The sequence below is a fragment of the Rhinolophus sinicus genome, chromosome 13, assembly GCF_057876585.1.
Source record: "Rhinolophus sinicus isolate RSI-liver-muscle chromosome 13, RSI-T2T, whole genome shotgun sequence".
NCBI classification, from domain to species: Eukaryota; Metazoa; Chordata; class Mammalia; order Chiroptera; family Rhinolophidae; genus Rhinolophus; species Rhinolophus sinicus.
The window spans coordinates 45,256,577-45,275,496 of NC_142513.1; the positions used below are offsets into that span (position 1 = coordinate 45,256,577).

The 18,920-nt window shown below is 42.4% G+C and overlaps 1 protein-coding gene across 1 annotated transcript in view; it reads right to left on the bottom strand.

The window, feature by feature from the left end:
- PYGB (glycogen phosphorylase B) overlaps positions 1–18,920 on the bottom strand; it is a 52,788-nt gene that overhangs the window by 25,957 nt on the left and 7,911 nt on the right. Inside the window, 5 exon segments of the mRNA XM_088789444.1 lie at positions 1,492–1,611; positions 2,710–2,853; positions 3,794–3,876; positions 4,279–4,390; positions 6,386–6,564. Of these exon segments, the coding sequence (XP_088645570.1) occupies positions 1,492–1,611; positions 2,710–2,853; positions 3,794–3,876; positions 4,279–4,390; positions 6,386–6,564 (638 nt within the window).

Below are 18,920 nucleotides of genomic sequence, written 5' to 3' on the forward strand. Positions count from 1 at the left end.
CAACTAGATTGAAAACGACGACTTGACTTGAAGCTGAGCTGCGTCCTCCCCACAACTAGATTGTAAAACAACTTGACATGGAACGGATGGGTCCTGGAAAAACACACCGTTCCCCAATATTCCCAACAACAACAAAAAGAAACAAGCAGGTCTTTTGCCTGATGGCTAAGCAAGGGGAAAGTCAAGGATCAAAGGTAGATGTTCAGATCCCAGCAGAAAGCGGTGCAGCCTGCCACATGCCTCTGCTCTCTGGGGTGGGTCTACAACCTTTCTCAAAACCTGCCGTTGAACCCCGCACCCTTCACTTTCCTAACATAATCCACATACATTTTGCATCCTGACCCAGCACGCACACACAAATGAATAAAGCTTACCCTACCACCTAGAATCACCTGTTTCCTTTTTTTGTAAACTGTTTTTTATTGGTAAACAAAACAGAGCACTGATCAGTCTTCTATTTTATTTCCACTAAATTGACTTCACACCCACAGTATGGAGAATGCTCATAAACTGTGTGCGGCCATGCCCTCTGAGGGCCAGGAGTGGATAGGACCCAAGACGGGGTCCTCCCAGCCTCATTAGGTACACCCCAAGACCATAGAAGGGCTCTGGGTTCTATAAACAGGGTAAAATTTATTTTATAGTTTCACATGTTGATTTAATTAGACTAGGTCAGGAATACACCATTATACTAAAGAATTTAGGACCAAACTAAGTCATGAAAACAAACCTATAAAAATGGTAATCAATGTATCTTTAAACTTAATATTTCTTGGTTTTTGTTACCATGATTTCTAAAATGAGAAAATACATGAGAAGCGCTAAGAAGTGTCAGAATCCTTTTCTTGCCTTCCAAAAAATTGCTCTTCTGTACCCTTGCACCCCTGTTCCCATTCACTGTGTACTGGTCCCTCAGGAGGAACCCCCATATCTGCCTTTGTTCTTCCCCCCACAGCCCCTGTCTTCTCAGGTACAATATCCGTTCATCCTGCCAAGGCCACAGGGGAGAGGCCTCCCTCAGTGTTGTAGGACTAGCTCAGTATCTGCAACCACTGCTGGGATAGACTCCAAGGTCAGGGGGATACTGTCACCCCACATCCAGCTCTGTAGGGAATACCATTACCCCATGTGCCCAACTTTGCAGGGGACATCTTCACCATGTGCCGAGCTCTGCGAGGAATACCATCACTCTGATGTGACCAGTTCTGCAGGAGACACCATCATCCCAGGTGCCCAGGTTCGCAGAGGACTCCTGTCACCCACTAAGAATCCAGCACTGCAGGGGAAATCATCACCCCATGTGCCCACATCTGCAGGGGACATGATCACCCCATATGCCCAGGGCTGTAGGGGACATTGTTATTCCATATTCCCAGGTCTACAGGGAGTACTGTCACCTCTATGTGCTTAGCTCTGCAGTAGATATCGTCAGCCCAGCTCTGCGGGGGACACTGTTACCCCTTATGCCTAGGTCTGCAAGAAACACCATCAACCCACGCCCTCATCCTCAGTGCTCAACTTGTCCCAGTGTGCTTTCTCCATATCCACCAGGATCCTCATGAGCTCAGGGATGGCAAGGGCCAGGTGGGTGTCGTTCAGCTGGATGGCAACCTGCAGTTTACAAAGGGTGATACCTTCTATTGCCTTGTGCCTGTGGGGTAGGTAGGCCCACATGGTTGTTGTGTGCAGGCTTGGGATCCTCAGTTGCCCACCCCTGAGGAGTCTGGTCTACAGGACTGACAGCAAGGAGCAGAGAGCGCCACACAGGCACTGGGCCCAGCCAAGGAGCAGAAGCAGGGCCGGAGGGGCCACAGAGAGTGACTGGGAGGACCCCATGGGCTGGCTCTGCAACATGTTTGCTCTGCATCAGGTGTCCAGGAGCTACAGGAGCCTCAGCCCCCACCACCTGAAGCCCTCTCATCTAGGATATGTTGCCTTTGTTTAAGATCACTGAACAGAGCCCGCCAAACATATCCAGCTTTGCCCACGGGAGCCTTTTACAGTATTCTTGCTGTTATGAGTCCTAACAAGGCCTAGTGTGGCCCTAGTAGGTAAAAAAGGGGGCCCAACACCCCCATGACAAGGAGATTGTAAGAGACTGTTAGCATGAGAACTGCTACTTTAAGGTTAAGATAAGGTTAATAGCCCTGAGCTTAAAATAACCTAATGGCTTAATTGTTAATTCCAGGATGAGGGCATAGAGACCAGATGGCTGATAGCTTATCTCTCCTTTTCGCTGAAGCTATGGAGGCTTTTGTAGCCTATCTGTAAACTCTTTGAAGCATAGACCAACGTGTACTCCATAAGCATAGCTCAACCTGCACTCCCTAAGACTATGAAAAATTAGTAAATGCCTTAGCTATGTGGGAATTATAGTTTACCTTGTACTCCCTAAAACTATGGAAAATTACTGAGTGCCTTAGAAACGCTATAAAAACCCTTAGCTTGAAGGGCTAGGGGTCCTTGTTAAAACCCGCTGCGTGGGGCAGAGACGGGGACCCCAGCTAGCTGGAAATAAACCTCGCTGTGTGACTTGCATTATCGTGTGTGTCCTCTGTCTGTCTGAGGGGGGGACGATTCCAGGACTTAACAGAGACCAAGATGAGACGGTGCTAATGTCCCACCACATCCCTCCTGCCAATGCCCCAGCCTTAAGGAAGAAAATCCTGTGCTTCCACACTGAGCCTGATCCCCAGTCAACAAACAAACCCTGTCTGGGAATGTCTCAAAACAGGTTCTCACTGGGTCCCGGCAGCCAAACTTGGAGGACTTAAAATGACGGATAATGTCCTGCAGGGTGGCAGCCACCGCAAAGTACTCCTGCTTCAGGCGGAGCTCCTTCCCCTCAAAGAACTGCAGACACAGGACAGCTCTTGCACCAACACAGCCAAAGGAGCCACCACAGGCCCTCAGGACTCCCCCATCCCCCCACCGCCAAGACCCAGGACAAGGCACTAGGCTTGGGAGGGGGGGGTCCTGCCCCAGGGACTGCAGAGATGTGTGTGTGGATGAAAGAAGGAAAGCCCTGGAGTGCCACAATCCTGGGAGCCCAGATGTCAGGTGACCTGCGGTTCAAAGGTACAGATGGAAGGTCGCAAGTGGCCTGACCTGCTGTGATCTTCAGACAGGGAGGAAGCATAAGAGCAGTCAGCAAAGAGTCACAGGGTTCTGTGTGAGGACAACAAGCAGGAAGGTGTAGTCCCTTAACAGTGAGAAGCTGAGGGCCAGGAATACGAGAGCCACCCAGAAATGCAATCTCCAAACTCCATTCTAAAAATGACTTGTTCCTGAAGCTTTAGAATAATCTGCTCAAAATCTATGGAATGAGGGGGCTGGGCATTTTATTGTGATCCTTTCAGCACCAATGGCCTTAGCCACTACGTGTATATATTTCTTTGATAAAATAAAAAGAACACACAGCACACATAAGCAAATTTCAAGGGCTCCTGTCTGGCAACAAAAACAAAAATGCCACCAGACACTAAAGTCAGTGGCAATGGAGAATGTGGCTGCAACCGTCATCTAGTATGAGGTGGATGTCTAAGACCTTTTCAAATCATGATTGTTATGTCTCTCAAGATGTCACTGCAAAATAGGGACTACTATCCCCAGTTGACAAATGGGGCATCTACTTCTTGGGAAATTGTCATCAGAAGAGCAGAAACTGCCTAGACCTCAATTGTGTGGTCGCACCTAACAAATATGAGGCCAGCAAATAGGTCTTTGTAGAGAGCCCCAGCCTACACTTGGAGAGGTATAGTGCAGACAAGAACTAACCGTGGGTACTATTTACATTGTCATTGGGGTACAGGACTCTGGAGATGTTCTCAGTCAGATTCCTGTCCAGGACCACCTTGATGTAGCCGCCCACGTTAACTAAGAGCAGAGACAGCCAGGTCAGGACCGGCATGCCTTCTGAGATTCCCCGTGTGCCCTCATGTTGCAATGTTGCACTTGCTTCGCTGAACAGTTTGAAAACAAGCATTCATGAAGAGAAAGGCCCCCAGAGCTGCTGCTTTACCTGCCTCATGCTCGACCCCTCAAAGCCATGCTGGGTGCCTCATACCACATGCACTCTGCAGGGCCCCAGGCCTCTTGTTCTTTCCTGAGGGCCTGGGGCCCAAAGCACTGGCCCTGCCTGTGGGCCCTCCCTGGGAAGCCCTTGTTCACAAGGAACCTGCCCGCTGCCTGCAGCAAAGAGTGCACAGAGAAGGGACAGGAGCTGCACCACTGAGTTTGGAATAAGTCACCCAAAGGAGACAAAAGAGTACAACGCACAGTCATGCAGCTTGAAGTCATTGGGTGCCTTGGCGGACCACAGCCTCATGGTGTTGACAGTGTTGTTCTTGTAGCCTGGCACTGGGGTGTCGTATGGCATGGCCAGCACCACCTGGCCAAGAGAGACACGATCAGGATCCAGTCAGCCAGAGACATGGTGCCCAGTGCTGGGTCCACCCATGGGGCAGTGCCAGCCTCACAGGAAGCAGCATTCTGCCTCCCTGCTGTCTTCTGCTCATCCTCCTCTGGCTTTTTTCCTTCTGCCCAAAACACACCCAACTTGCCCCAGGCCAGGCTCAGTCCTAAACCCCTCCCTGCCCTGCTGTACACCTGCACCTGCAGCCCCAGCTCACAGGATGCCTGTGAGGGCCTGACAGGTCAGCCCCTGAATACACTCCAGAGGCTACACTGTCTTTCTAAACTTACCTGCTTCAGTACTGGCATCAGCTCAACAATTCTTCCCACCTCAGCTCCTTAAGGTGCTGCTCATGCTCCCTCAGCAGCCACTCATTCCATGTCCGCGTCCTCTGCCCTCCACGCCTTCCCTTTTCTTACTCTGCTTGAGTAATTTCAGGACTCAACTAATTTCACCCAACACACAAGGTCCATTTCTGACCTCCATTCTCATATCTGCAGCAAGGCTCCTCCTCGTGCATGCTTTGATCTCTAACTCTCAAGGAAACCAAACCAGCCAACACATTCCACTCCCAACAGAAAACACAAGACCTGCTTTCCACCCACAGAGGCTGCCACACCCCTTCTCCCTGCCCATCTGTCCAAAACTGTCAGCTTTACTTTTGGGAAGCACAGGAAGAACTGGAAGCCTCAAGGTGACTTCCAGCTCTCAGACCCTCCAATCAGGCTTTTCATACTCAGGCTTGCTTATGGTGCATACAAGTGCAACTGTGCAACTTTACAAGATGAAGTCAGCTCTGGCAGCCACAAAGGACCGTGTAAAGGCACCATCAGCTTAAACCCCAGTGTCATCTTTCTCTTCTGATCTCCCCTGAACGTTCACCCTGCCCCCTGTTCCCGTCCAAGCCAGTGACAATTGTGCAAAGAATCTCTGACTTCCCTCTTTCCCTCTCCATGGCCAGCCCCCCCGGACAAGGCCCTCATCACACCCAGTGTGGGATGTCTCAGTGGTCCGTGGGGGCCTTAGATACACTGACATGTTCACCGTTTAGAATCACACACATTGAGAAAACCAGATTCCCTCCTCTGTTTTTTCAAATTAAATACTACTTATTATGGCATTTTAGGCCTCCAGCCAGCTCTTGACCCATGTACCCTATTTAAAACTTACATTGCAGAAAATCTGGATGACTCACTTTTGCATGCCTGTGACTACCCCAGTCTCCCAGCTCACCCCGTTTTTGTTCAACCTGCCCACATGACTAGACAACTATGTCTTACTAATAGCAAACCTCTCATGGGGTCTTTCCTCCACTCCTCTGCACCCTAAAACCACCAAGATGTGTGCTGTCTGCCATCTCTGAACCCAGACTGGACTGCCGATGACTATACCCCACTCGAGCTGGCACCACATTCTGCCAAGTGCTCTATGCTCTTGCCCTGGTCGTGCCATCAGGACTTAGCTGGGAGAGAGGGCCTGTAGGCTGTTCCAGGACATCCACCCAGGCCTTCCCAAACGTCCGGGGATTTGAGGCGTCATAGTAACTGGTGAGCTACACCTGGGGCATTACTGAGAGCTATAGGCCACACCAGGAACCAGGAGCGTGTGGCAAGGGAGTACACTGAGCACTTGCTGGGGAGCTATTCATGTCCCCCAGGGGATAAGTGCCCTAGTCCCTGTCACAATGCTGTCCTACTTGCCATTAAACAACTCTTAGTCTCTACTCCAACACACAGCTCCTGGCAAACTAGAGTGTGGCTTCATAATCAGCATTTTCTACTGTCTAGACAAAATGTAAGTTCCTGACGAAATGTAAGAAATCGGGTATATAAGGAGAAGGAAATTAGGTCCTCTGGGGAAGCTCATACGAGAGCACACCTCGCACTCCCAAAAGCAAACCCATGCCGACAGTGAAACTCAAGTGGTCACCGTGCTGAGCCCACATTTCCCAGGAAACACCAAAGTGGGTACCTGTGTGTCCAGCCACCTCACCGCCTCGGGAGTGTGCTCCACTCTCCCATAGAAGTGCACAGGAAGTATGTACTCAGGCTGGGCCTTCTCCCAGGGGTTGCCTCCTCTACCTGAAAATGGGCCAGCAGCAAGGTGAGTGAGTACTCGGGGGCGGGGGAAGGGGGGGAGAGTTTTGGGTGCTTAGCTGACCCTGTCCTCAGCCCTCACTGACCATGCTGTCAAGATGACACTGCCCTGCACTGAAACAAAACCAAAGCCTATTGACAATGCAAACATTTCCAATTCCAATTACAGCCACATATTTTAAAACTTTGGACTATTAAGAAAATAAATGTATGTAAAATTCAGAATAATGCATCAAAGTGAAAAGACATTAAGAGTCACCTGAATTTAGCAATAAAAGAGGGCCTGATGCATGCTACAACACGCATGAAACTTGAAAACATTATGCTGAGTCAAAGAAGCCCACATACCGTATGATTCCATTTATATGAAATGTCTAGAACAGCCAAATCCACAGAGACAGCAAGTAGATGAATGGTTGTGGGGTGCTAGAACTGACTGCAAATGGGTACTGGGTTTCTTTTGGGGGTGATAAAAATGTTCTGGAAATATAGTGGTGATGGTTGCCCAACTTTGTGAATATATTTAAAACCACTTGATAGCTCAATAGCTGTCACTACAAAAAAAAAAAAAAAAAAAAAAATCAATGGAAGCCCACTGCTTTGAAAATGACACCACAACCCGTAGGTGCCAGGGGCCAATCTGCCTCCCTGGGAGCACTTCCAGCCAGGAACTCCACTAGAAGACACATTCCTTTCTGCTTATCTATCAAAAACTGCACCCAGTGACATCTAAAATCAGTAAACACACAAAAGGCTCTCCCACAAATAAAATCAAAAGTAGTCCCACAGACTCTAACTCTTGACTGTTTGGTAAGGTAGCTTTGCCCACCACCCTGTGGCATTTATTCTGCTTGCAAGCAGTGGGATAAATTCATTTGGTAGAGCAATGAATAAGGAATCATGAAAATAAATTAACTAAAATTTCAATGAGATCAAGCTGTTTCTTCAAATTCAATGAGCAACCCTATCTAGCTTACTTTGAGATTTGTTTTTTTAATGGTCCTCACCAGAAATAAAAAGTCACTAAGCAAACACCACCAAAAACCCTTCCGTTTATAACCATAATACTACTAGGCAAGGAGGAGCCTCTGAGTTTCTGTCTTACAAACATACACACTACCTCAACTGTAAAATAACTAGCTAGGTCAAAGAACATGTGTAAATTGGTGTATCCACTATGGAAAACAATATGGAGGTTCCTAAAAAACTAAAATATAGAACTGCCATACAACCCATCAATTCCACTTCTGGGGATCCATCCAAAGAAAATGAAAACACTAACTCAAAAAGATGTATACACCTCTATGTTCACTGCAGCACTATTCACAAGAGCCAAGATATGGAAGTAACCTAGGTATCCATCAACAGATGAATGGATAAAGAAGATGTGGTACACACCATGTTTCCCCGAAAATAAGACCTAGCAGGACAATCAGCTCTAATGCATCTTTTGGAGCAAAAATTAATATAAGACCCAATATATCATATCATATCATATCATATCATATCATCATATCATATCATATCATATCCCCAGTCTTATAGTAAAATAAGACCAGGTCTTATATTAATTTTTGCTCCAAAAGACACATTAGAGCTGATTGTTTGGCTAGGTCTTATTTTCGGGGAAACATGGTATATATCCATAATGGAATATTGCTCAGTAATAATATAGAATAAGATCTTGTCATTTGCAACAACATGGATGGACTTAGGGCATTATGCTAAGTGAAATAAGTCAGGCAGAGAAAGACAAATACATATGGTTTCACTTATAGGTGGAATCTGAAAAAAAAAACACGAACAAAATAAAACAAAAAAACACATAGAGAATGAATTGATGGTTGCCAAGGGGGAAGGGGATAGGAAGATGGATAAAAAAGGTGAAAGGGAATAAAGGTTATTTTATAACCTTCAGTTATAATATAAATAAGTCAATGGGGATGTAATGTACAGCACATAAAATGCAGTTAATAACATTTTAATAACTGCATGAGGACAGATGTTACCAGACTTACCATGGTGATCACATTTATAAAGTTAAATCACTATGTTGTACACCTGAAATTGATATAATATTGTATGCTAACTATACTTTAATAAAAAAACAAAACAGAAAACTCCAAAATAGAAAATAAAAATCTTCGATCGTTGCTTAAAAAAAAAAAAAAAAAAAAGATGTGTGTACAAGGGCTGGACTACAGTATCTGAAAAACACACACACACATGAAGAACTGTGAATAAAATTATCCAAAAGGTACCAGGAGGAAAGCTGCATTCCTTTTAATGTAAAGAAAGTATTTCCATAAATTAAGCAATGGGTACAAATCTGTTTTGAGTTTTATTTTACTTTTAGCCATAATTTTCTTTGCCAACATTTCATTATGAACATTTTCAAACATACAGAAGTGTTAAAAGAATTGGCAGTGAACACCCACATACCCACTACCCAGGTTCTATAACTATTAACTTATACTTGATTTATCGCATATCCATCTGTTGATCCATTAATTCTTGGATGCATTTCAAAGTAAATTACAGAAATCTGTACACTCCTGCCCTGAATACTTCAGCATGCATGTTATTAAGTACAGTTCACAATATGTTTATTTTTTAGGTTAATATATATATGGTGAAATGTATAAATCTTGAGGGTACCATTGATGAGTTCTGACAACTGCAAACCTGTGTGACCCAAACCCCCTCAAGATACAGAGCATTTCTATCACCCCCGTCATCAATAATTTCATGTAGGCTGTACTACTGTCAAGTTACACAACTTTCAATCCTAACCACAGTCTTGCTTTACCTGTGACTTTGAGGCCCCAAATTATGTTTAAAAAAACAAACAAACCTATTCTCCACTTAAGTGGAATAGTTATGCCTTCCATTTGGAAATGCCAAATGACGGGAAACAACCACCTCACTTAGTGGAGGACAGTAAGACTGCATTTTGAGATTACGCTCTTCACTGATGTAGTCTTGACCGCCTTACTTAGCTATGGTTTGATGCTCTAGAATTAAAGCTCACTCTAAGGACCACTTTGCTTTGCAGAGACTGGCCTCTAACCCCACATGACACTGCCTTCTCATTGCCTTTGTCTCGTTATATCCTTTATTTTAAAGTCTACTTTGCCTGATATAAGTATTGCTAACCCAGCTTTATTTCCCTTTCCATTTGCATGAAATCTTTTTTTATCCTTTTATTTTCATTCTGCATGTTTCTTTCTATCTGAAGTAGGTCTCTTGTAGGCAGTATATGTATAGTTCTTGTTTTCTTATCCATTCAGCCACACTGGAGGACCCTTCTAAAGCAGAGCCTCAATCATTGCCTTTCTGGAACCCTCAGGGGTATACTAACTAGTCTCCCTCTGATGGTTGAGAACAAAGCTCTCAGAACCAGACTGAGCCAGGTCTGAGCTTAGCTTGGCATCTTTCTATCTGGGTGCCTTTGACCAAATGACCTCTGCACATTTCTACCAAGGGATAAAACAGTCCTATAAGGTGTGGAAGTATTTTTAGGTATTAATAGCTTCTATCCATGTTAAGTACTCAATAAACAGCGTAGTCAACATGACAGGATGAATAAATGGACACATCCATTTCTATCAAGCAGAAGTGTGGGTTTTGCCTGCTGTCTGTTTGCTGCTTTGGGGGACTGGTATCTGTGGCAGCTGCATGTAAACAAGGAAGATAACTACCCACATGTACTGGGCACTGAGCAGAGTTCTAAAAACTTCCATTGCCCAGTACCATTTACTACTCACAACCACCCAACAGGTGGGTATGGTAGTGGCATAGCTGAGATCCAACACTGGCTGTAGCTCAGAGTCCTGCTCTTACACAGAACTCCATATTGCCTCCTGCTGTGCCATCAAAAGTAAGGCCTAGAAAAAATAAATGGGAGGGAGAAATTGTCCTTACAAAAGAATTCCAATTAATAAATGTAGATGAGAGGAACAGAAAATCACCACAGGAACACCACAGTGATAACTGCTACAGATACTAGCCAATGCCAAACACTGAAAACAGTGGGCAGAGCTTTAAGGACTAATGGGATATCTGCATAGCCTCCAAGTATCTCCCCAAAATTACCATGGTGGTTTTAACAAATTTCCAAAAATTCTGTGATATATTTCTCTCTAGGAGGTGGTACTCAATTCTTCTCCCCTTGAGGGTGGAATGGACTTAGTGAGTCCCTTCTGATAAATAGTCTAGAAATGGAAAATTGTAACTTCACAATGGAGAAACCTGGCTCAAGCCACGTTCTCCAAGTGATTCAGGTTAACTCACCAGTACCAATTCATGGTGATATACTGTGATATGAAGGGGAATTTGCCTCTGCAGTATTCTTTCCCAAAGTCCCTAACCCCAGAATAATTGTGAGAAAACATCAGATGAACCCAAACTGAGGAATATTCTATGAAATGCCTGACCAGTATTCACCAGATTTGTCAAAATCATGAAGGATAAGAAAAGATCAGTAAACCACTGTAGATATGAGGAGACTAAAAAGACATGACAACTAAATGCGATGAGAATCTTGAATTAGATCCAGGAAGAGAGAAAAACATTAGAGGAAAAACTGGTAAAATTTGAAGTGCTAAGCCAGCACTGATATCTTTATTTTGATAACTGTGCTATGGTCTTCCAAGATATTAACATTAGGAGAAGCTGAGTGAAGGGCACACAGGTACTCTACATTATCTTTGTAATTCTCTTACAAATAATTTTGCTTCTAAACAAAGAGCTATAAAACAAAACCAGACTCACACTCTGTGAGGGTGTGCATCTTGGATTCAGATGAGAGTATTGACTGTCCCATAGTTTTATATTTCCTGTGGGTTAAAATTTCCAGAACACATTTTAAAAATATATTTTGCTGTGGGTTGCAGAATACAGAGAGAGAAAAGACCTAGATTCATTCTCCTTAGATAGCAAGGAGAGTTCCTGAGGCCTGTAGACTTTACTGGAATGCAAGTGGAGGGCAGCCTAACTAAGCAAGAGGGGCCCTCAATGCTGCATCATCAGCTTCGAAACCCATGTTCCATGCAGTGACACTCTTAAAGTGCCTTTTATACCCTGCTTAGAATTTTGATGAGCAGCTGACCAGAAACATTTTGAGAAACCCAGTGGCCATCTACCAGCCAACAGCTGTTTCAGCAGTGTCACCCCTTGGGTTTTTACAACATTCATACCATTACATTACACTTTACTGTAGTACATTTTAAACCATTCTCCTCAGAACCAAGAAGCAGCCTCAAAGGGTGGGTGGGATTCAAAGGGGCTCCAAATTTCTAAAACACACTAGAAGGAGACCTAAGTAAATGAAAAGACATCCCATGTGAGTGAACAGGACGGCTTAACATTGTTAAGATGGCAATACTCCCAAAACAGATCCACAGATTCAACACCTAAACCCTGTTAAAATTCCAGCTCGCTCCCTTGCAGATTGACAAGCTGATTCTAATATTCAGATGGAAATACAAGGAACCTGGAATAATCAAAACAATCTTGAAAAAGAAGAACAAAGTTGGAAGACTCATACTTCCTATTCTCAAATCTTACTACATAACAACATTCATCAATATTGTGTGGTAACAGCATTAAGATGGACACGTAGAACAATGGAATAGAACAGAGAGTCCAGAAATAAGGTCTGACACTTATGGTCATCTGATTTTCAACAAGGATGACCAGATAATTCAATGGGAAAGAACAGTCTCTTTAACAAATGGTGCTGAGACATCTGGATATGCACCCACAAAAGAATGAGGTTGGACCCCTACCTCACACCACAGACAAGAATTAATTCAAATTGGATCAAAGACCTAAATGTAAAAGCCAAAATTATAAAACTTTTAGAAGAAAACAGAGAAGTAAATCTACATGACCTTGGATTAGGCAATGGTTTTTTCTGATATGACATCAAAAGCACAAGTAAAAAATAAATGACATGGACTTGATCAAAATGAAAAACATTCAATACCATTAAGAAAGTAAAAAAGATAACCCACAGAATGGGAGAAAATATTCGCAAATCACATAAGTGATAAAGAAATTTGTATCTAAAATACATATGCAACTCAATAATAAAAAGACAACCCAATCAATGCTCGGTTAAGCAAAGGGTCTAAACAGACATTTCTCCAAAGAAAATAAAAGTTGCCAATAAGCACATGTAATGATGCCTAACATCACCAATCATAAGGGAAATACAAATCAAAACCACAATGAGATGCCACTTCACATCCACTAGGATGCTATAATCATAAAGTCATGAGATAATAACAAATGTTAGCTAGAATGTGAAAAAATCAGAACTCTCCTACACTGCTGATGAGATTGTTAAATGGTGCAGTTCCTCTGGAAAATAATCTGGCAGTTCCCCTTAAACCGTTACCGCTTGGCTCAGCAATTCCACTCCTAGGCATATATCCAAAAGAAATGAAAACCTCTGTCTATTCATAAGCTTGTACATAACAGCCAAAAAGTGGAAACAACTCAAATGTCCGTCAATTGATAAATGAATAAATAAACTGTGGTATATCCATACAATGGAATATAGTTCAGCCATAAAAAGGAATCACATGCTATAAGAATGAACCTAGAAAACATTACACTAAATGAAAGAAGCCAGTCACAAAAGACCACATATTGTATGATTCCATTTATACGGAATATAGGTAAATCTATAGAAACAGAAAGTAGATTAGTAGTTGCCTAGGGCTACTACTAGGGAAGATAGGGAGTTTGAGGTGGGTGATAGTTAACAGGTACGAGGTTTTTGGGGGGCCGTAATGAAAATGTTCTAAAATTGATTGTGGTGCACAACTCTGAATATACTGAAACCTTTAAATTATATACTTTGAATGGGTGAATTGTTTTGTATGTGAATTTTATCACATTAAAACTGTTACAAAAAAAACACAGTACAAAAGTTTGACAGATTGCAGTAAAATAAATGTTGTATATAAAATAGAATACTTCCAGTTGTAAAAATGGTGGAATAAAAATGCCTTTGCCCCCTTCTACCTAAAACTCACTGACTATAAGAAAACAGAGGTAGATACATTTCTTCCCATTTTTATAGGTAAAATGATAGTGGAACATAGTGAGGGATCAGTTTTTCCATTTTATTCTTTATTGACTCTGCACTGGGAATGAGGAGTCTTTCTTTACCTCTATATTTCATGAGAAGTCAAAAGAGAAATGAAGACAAGGTAGAATATCTTCTTAGCAGTTTATTCTATTTAGTCCCGGCTGTTATTTCCTACCTCATCCTGCTTTCCTTACTGTCTGGATTAATTAAGCAGCCTGCTATTTTAAAGCCACACATTTATACTTTGAGAACACCATGATTGTTCTTTACTTCAGAGTTTGATTTGTTTCTCTGTAGGGTTATGCCGTAAGTTTCTTTTCCCCCGCCTTCAAGAGAAATTACCGATAAAAATGATCTTGCTTTAAATGTTATATATTTTGAAAGCATTACCTTTTTGAGCATATTAAAAATATGTATTAATAAAGAAAACAAAAGGGTAAAATAGTTGTCATTTTAAAAAATCTGCATGGATTCATTTTAGTTCTGTATATAAGTTTTTTTTTCAAGTTTGTTAAGGTATGAAGCATATTTTCTATATATATTTACCATTTCTACTTGACATTTTAGAAAAACTCTGTTTTTGAAATGAAGGGAAGAGTCACTTTGGAACTATCATTTTCCTTTTTAAATGTGATCTTTTGTTTTGGGTTTCTTGATATTCAGATAATTTAGTGGGTTAAACAGTCTAGATGCTCTGATGTTTGAAAGGGAAACCACATTTCAAATCTGTAATTACCATGAATATTTAAACTGTCTCATGATATTCTATGTTTTTTTCCTTTGATATACATCAATTTGTTTACTAAATTAAATATTTGCTTAATAAATAAATGTAAATTTCATGAATTATAATTTTAGAATTAAAATTTATTCTAGTTATGAAGAAAAAATAGGAATACAAAAAGTTGACAGCAATTTACATAAACTACATTGATTCTGTTTCTTTGTGGAGATTAATTATGTGGAGACATAATTCAGAGATTTTCAGTATCCTTAAAAATATTTAGTTCAATGACTTTAAATCTGTAGAACTGAAAAGAAGCTAAGAACTTTATTATTTGTCATGACTCAAAATAAAAGCTGTTCCATTGGATAGTCACAAGAGTAAAAAAAAGAAATAAAGAAAAAAAAACAAAGGTGGCAAGTCAGGACAGGTAAAACTAAACTAGAAAGCGGGTGCCTCATTCCACTTTGCCACGAAGCAGAACATAGGGACACAGGTAACTGTCCACTGCTGGTATCTGCTATCTGAAGATAGGGAAAGGATAAAGCGCTTCACACTCGCATATGCACACACAAGCAGACATACACTTGTGCACACACACATGCACACACACACTCACATGTGCACATACAACCTCACACGCACGCTCACATGCACTCACTTGTACACCCATTCACACTTGTACACTCACATACACGTGTTCGTGTACACTCACACATACAGTGCATTCACACATGTGCACACTCACACGTCTGTATGCACATACTAACACACACACACACACACACACACACACACACACACTCACAAACCTGGGACCTAAGGAGGAGCTGCTTTCTCTAAGCTGCACAAATCAGGTCCCTGCCCCATTATCTAGCTGCAAAAAGCTGGCTCAGGAAGAATTCCTTCCACTACAAGAGATGAAGCTCAGGATCTACACCCTGAAAATAAAAATAGGAAGCTAGACGGGGAAACACGGGCAAAGAGCACCCAGCATTTGCCAAGGGGCAAATGAAATTTGTAAATACAGAGTCATCCAAGAAGTCAAGAAACACTGATAAGGTAATGAAAGGACCTGACCAAGCATGGGAAAGAAATAAAATAAGAAATAAAACCACCATAGAAGTGGAGGTACCACTGAATACAAAACAAAGGCAAAGCTGAAAACAAAAACCTGGCTAAGGACAAGTGAAAAAAGCGGGAAAATATGAAAAGAATTGAAGAGAAAAATATCGATATGGAGTACAAAAGATAATTAACATCTGCATCAGTGTCCCTGAAAAATAAACTGAATATAACGTTAAAAATTTATCATATGTAATTTAAGAAAACTTTCCATACGTATTTAAATCTACAAATTGAAAGAACATGCACACATATTTTAAAAATCACAGAGTTCAGTCTTTGCCTTCTTAAACTTTGATTATTTGAATGTATAGTTTCTAAACTACTACATATACAAATTTCAATGCACTTTAATTCACAAACATATAGTGTAATGAATGAATCCACATAGCCTACCACTGCAGTGACTACTGCTCAGGGTCCACTGCACTTTCCTGACTTTTCATCAGCTTGGCTTTATTTACCCTACACTTGAACTGATTTATTATTATATGGGGTTTCCATAGCACTGCACCTTCCCTCCCTCCAGACAGGCCTTAGTAACCAGTGTGAGAATACAGAGCCCAACAAAATCCAGCTGTCTGAGAAAAGTGTGAGTGAAGATTTTGAGCACAATCATTTCCTTTTTCCTACACAAACAGAGGCTTGTTCCCCCCGCATACACATACTTTTGGGGTTCTCCCCAAGAGGTTTCATAAAAAATTGGAAGGTCAGGAATATGATCAAGATGTTTTTATTTTGACTTTATAAATATGTATTTTAAAGTTTAGTTTGATCTTTGCTAAAATTTCTAACTTTTAACTAGCACTAAAAAAAAGTGTTGTTTGTTGTCACGCAGCAGCCTACCCGTCTGTTTCCTCAGTCAGACAGAAAAAGCAGAGAACCATGTGATTTCACTGATATGTGGTATATAAACCAAAAACAACAAAAGAACAAGACAAACAAATAAGAAACAGAAACTCATAGACACAGACAATAGTTTAGTGGTTGCCAGAGGGTAAGGGGGGTGGGGGTGGGAGATGAGGGTAAGGGGGACCGAATATATGGTGATGGAAGGAGAACTGACTCTGGGTGGTGAACACACAATGGGATTTATAGATGATGTAATACAGAATTGTACACCTGAAATCTATGTAATTTTACTAACAATTGTCACCCCAATAAATTTTTAAAAATAAATAAATAAATAAAATAATAAAATAATAAAAAGAAGAGTCTGTGAGACTAATCCTTTCAGGGACTTTGCTTCACCTTTGTGCTTGCACCTTGTCTCCGTTTCACCCCAGAGGACGGCTGGTTAGCCAATGATGAGTAAGATTCCCCATGGAGGGGACAACTCAAGCCAGGCACAGTGGAGTGGGGTCCAACAAGAGAACCCTCGGGGTTGATAGAGGTGGGCATAGAGCCCCACCTTCCCCCAGTTAAGGAGAGCTTCTGCCTCTGTGGCTGCATTCCTTCCCACAACCTGCATGGGAAGAGATTCAATGGTATAACAACATCAGTTCTCCATCTATCCATTTCAGTAAGTTTCAGCATAAAGGTTTTGTCTCTTGGGGAGGTACATCCTGAAACTGACAGTTCGCAGGCAAGGGTAATTAGTTCAAATCAGTACAATGTGTGAAATTCACAGACCTTGGAGAAAACAATGTTGCTTTCTTGCGTGTGCATCAATAAAAGCCACAGGGCAGCCCAATTTGGGGCTCTTAGTCCTTTGAGGCCCTTGGCCTTTGTTTCATACCTTTCTTGACCTGTTTCTTACTTTCTTAACCCTTCACCACCCCTTCTCACTGCCTGTGTTGCGCCACAGTTGTTCTTCCAACAGCTTAACTCTTTTTGTAAGGGAGGGAGAGTGAAGCATATGTTAAGTCCTGGAATCGTCCCCCCCTCAGACAGACAGAGGACACACACGATAATGCAAGTCACACAGCGAGGTTTATTTCCAGCTAGCTGGGGTCCCCGTCTCTGCCCGACACAGCGGGTTTTAACAAGGACCCCCAGCCCTTCAAGCTAAGGGTTTTTATATCGTTTCTAAGGCACTCAGTAATTTTCCATAGTTTTAGGGAGTACAGGTTAAACTACAATTCTCACATAGCTAAGGCATTTAGTAATTTTTTTATAGTCTTAGGGAGTACAGGTTGAGCTATGCTTAGGGAGTACAAGTTGAGCTATGCTTCAAAGAGTTTACAGATAAGCTACAAAAGCCTCCATAGCTTCAGAGAGCAGGAGATAAGCTATTAGGCATCTGGTCTCACATAACAATTAAGCCATTAGGTTATTTTAAGCTCAGGGCTGTTAATCCTATCTTAACCTTAAAGTAGCAGTTCGTATGCTAAAGTAGCAGTTCTCATGCTAACAGTCTCTTGCAGCATAAAATTGGGCCAAGTTGGGCCAAGACTTGAAACTTTTGAATCTCTTTCATTTTCTTCCCATGTTGATCACAGATATCAAGGGTTCAGCAGTTTATTTATTCTGCAAGTAGCACTGGGCAGTCTCCTACTGCACCTCTGCATAAGAAGGGAGCAGAGCACCATGGCATCCAGGCCTCCGAACACCACCACTCAGAAGAGACTGACTGTGTCAGCTCTAAGCCAGGCATGGCTGCAGGCCTGCTGAGATGGAGTTCTGAACTCTGGGACTGTGGCTTGTTTTTTTCTGTTGTTTGTATGTGTGTGTGATTTGTTTTAAGAACTTTCAGGTTTTCTGCAAATAAGTTGATCTTGTTTTCCCCAGTTCCCTTAAGATGGTTCAGAGTAAACACCATGAAACTGAAGAAAGCCAAGAAGATGCACAGACTTTGAACTGTGCAGACTGGGGTCCAATCCTGATACCTACCACAGCCAGTGGTATGATATGGGTCACTGCACCTCTCTGAGAACACACCTACCTCGGGGTTCAATACAGGGTTAGGCTTGGACTCACGCAACACTGGTTCTCTTACCAGGCCAGATAATCAGGGAGAGTTGGCAGTTCTGGAAAAAAGCCAGTTGCAGGCACAGACAAGGGGACCTGCCTGCAAAGAGCCAGCTTCTTGGTGGCCTTTGCTGCTGCAGGCCTTAGGCCATCCCAGGCCAGGTCCAGCCTCTCCACCACTGTAGCCCCTCCAGCCTCCTCAGTTACCCTTTGTGCAACCTTGTGTAGGGCCTCCCTGCTCAGGGAGTGCTGGTCAGAGAATCAGACATGCAACTGCTTTAGCCTGAGAACAACAGGGATCCTTTAACCTCTCTATAGCAACACTTGGGGGGCCTGCCCCCTGGGGTGTTGAAGTGGGCCTTTGATCTTTCTTGTATGTGGTCCCTTGCAACATTACTATAACAAGGGTTAGATGGCTTAGGGACAGGCTTAATTTTTTTAGTTGGGTTTATTTATTAGACACAAAGCCTATACCAAAAGGTAACATGACAGAAAAGCATAAAAGCTCTTCAGCACAAATAGATGAAAAGAAGATCAAGACAAATATTA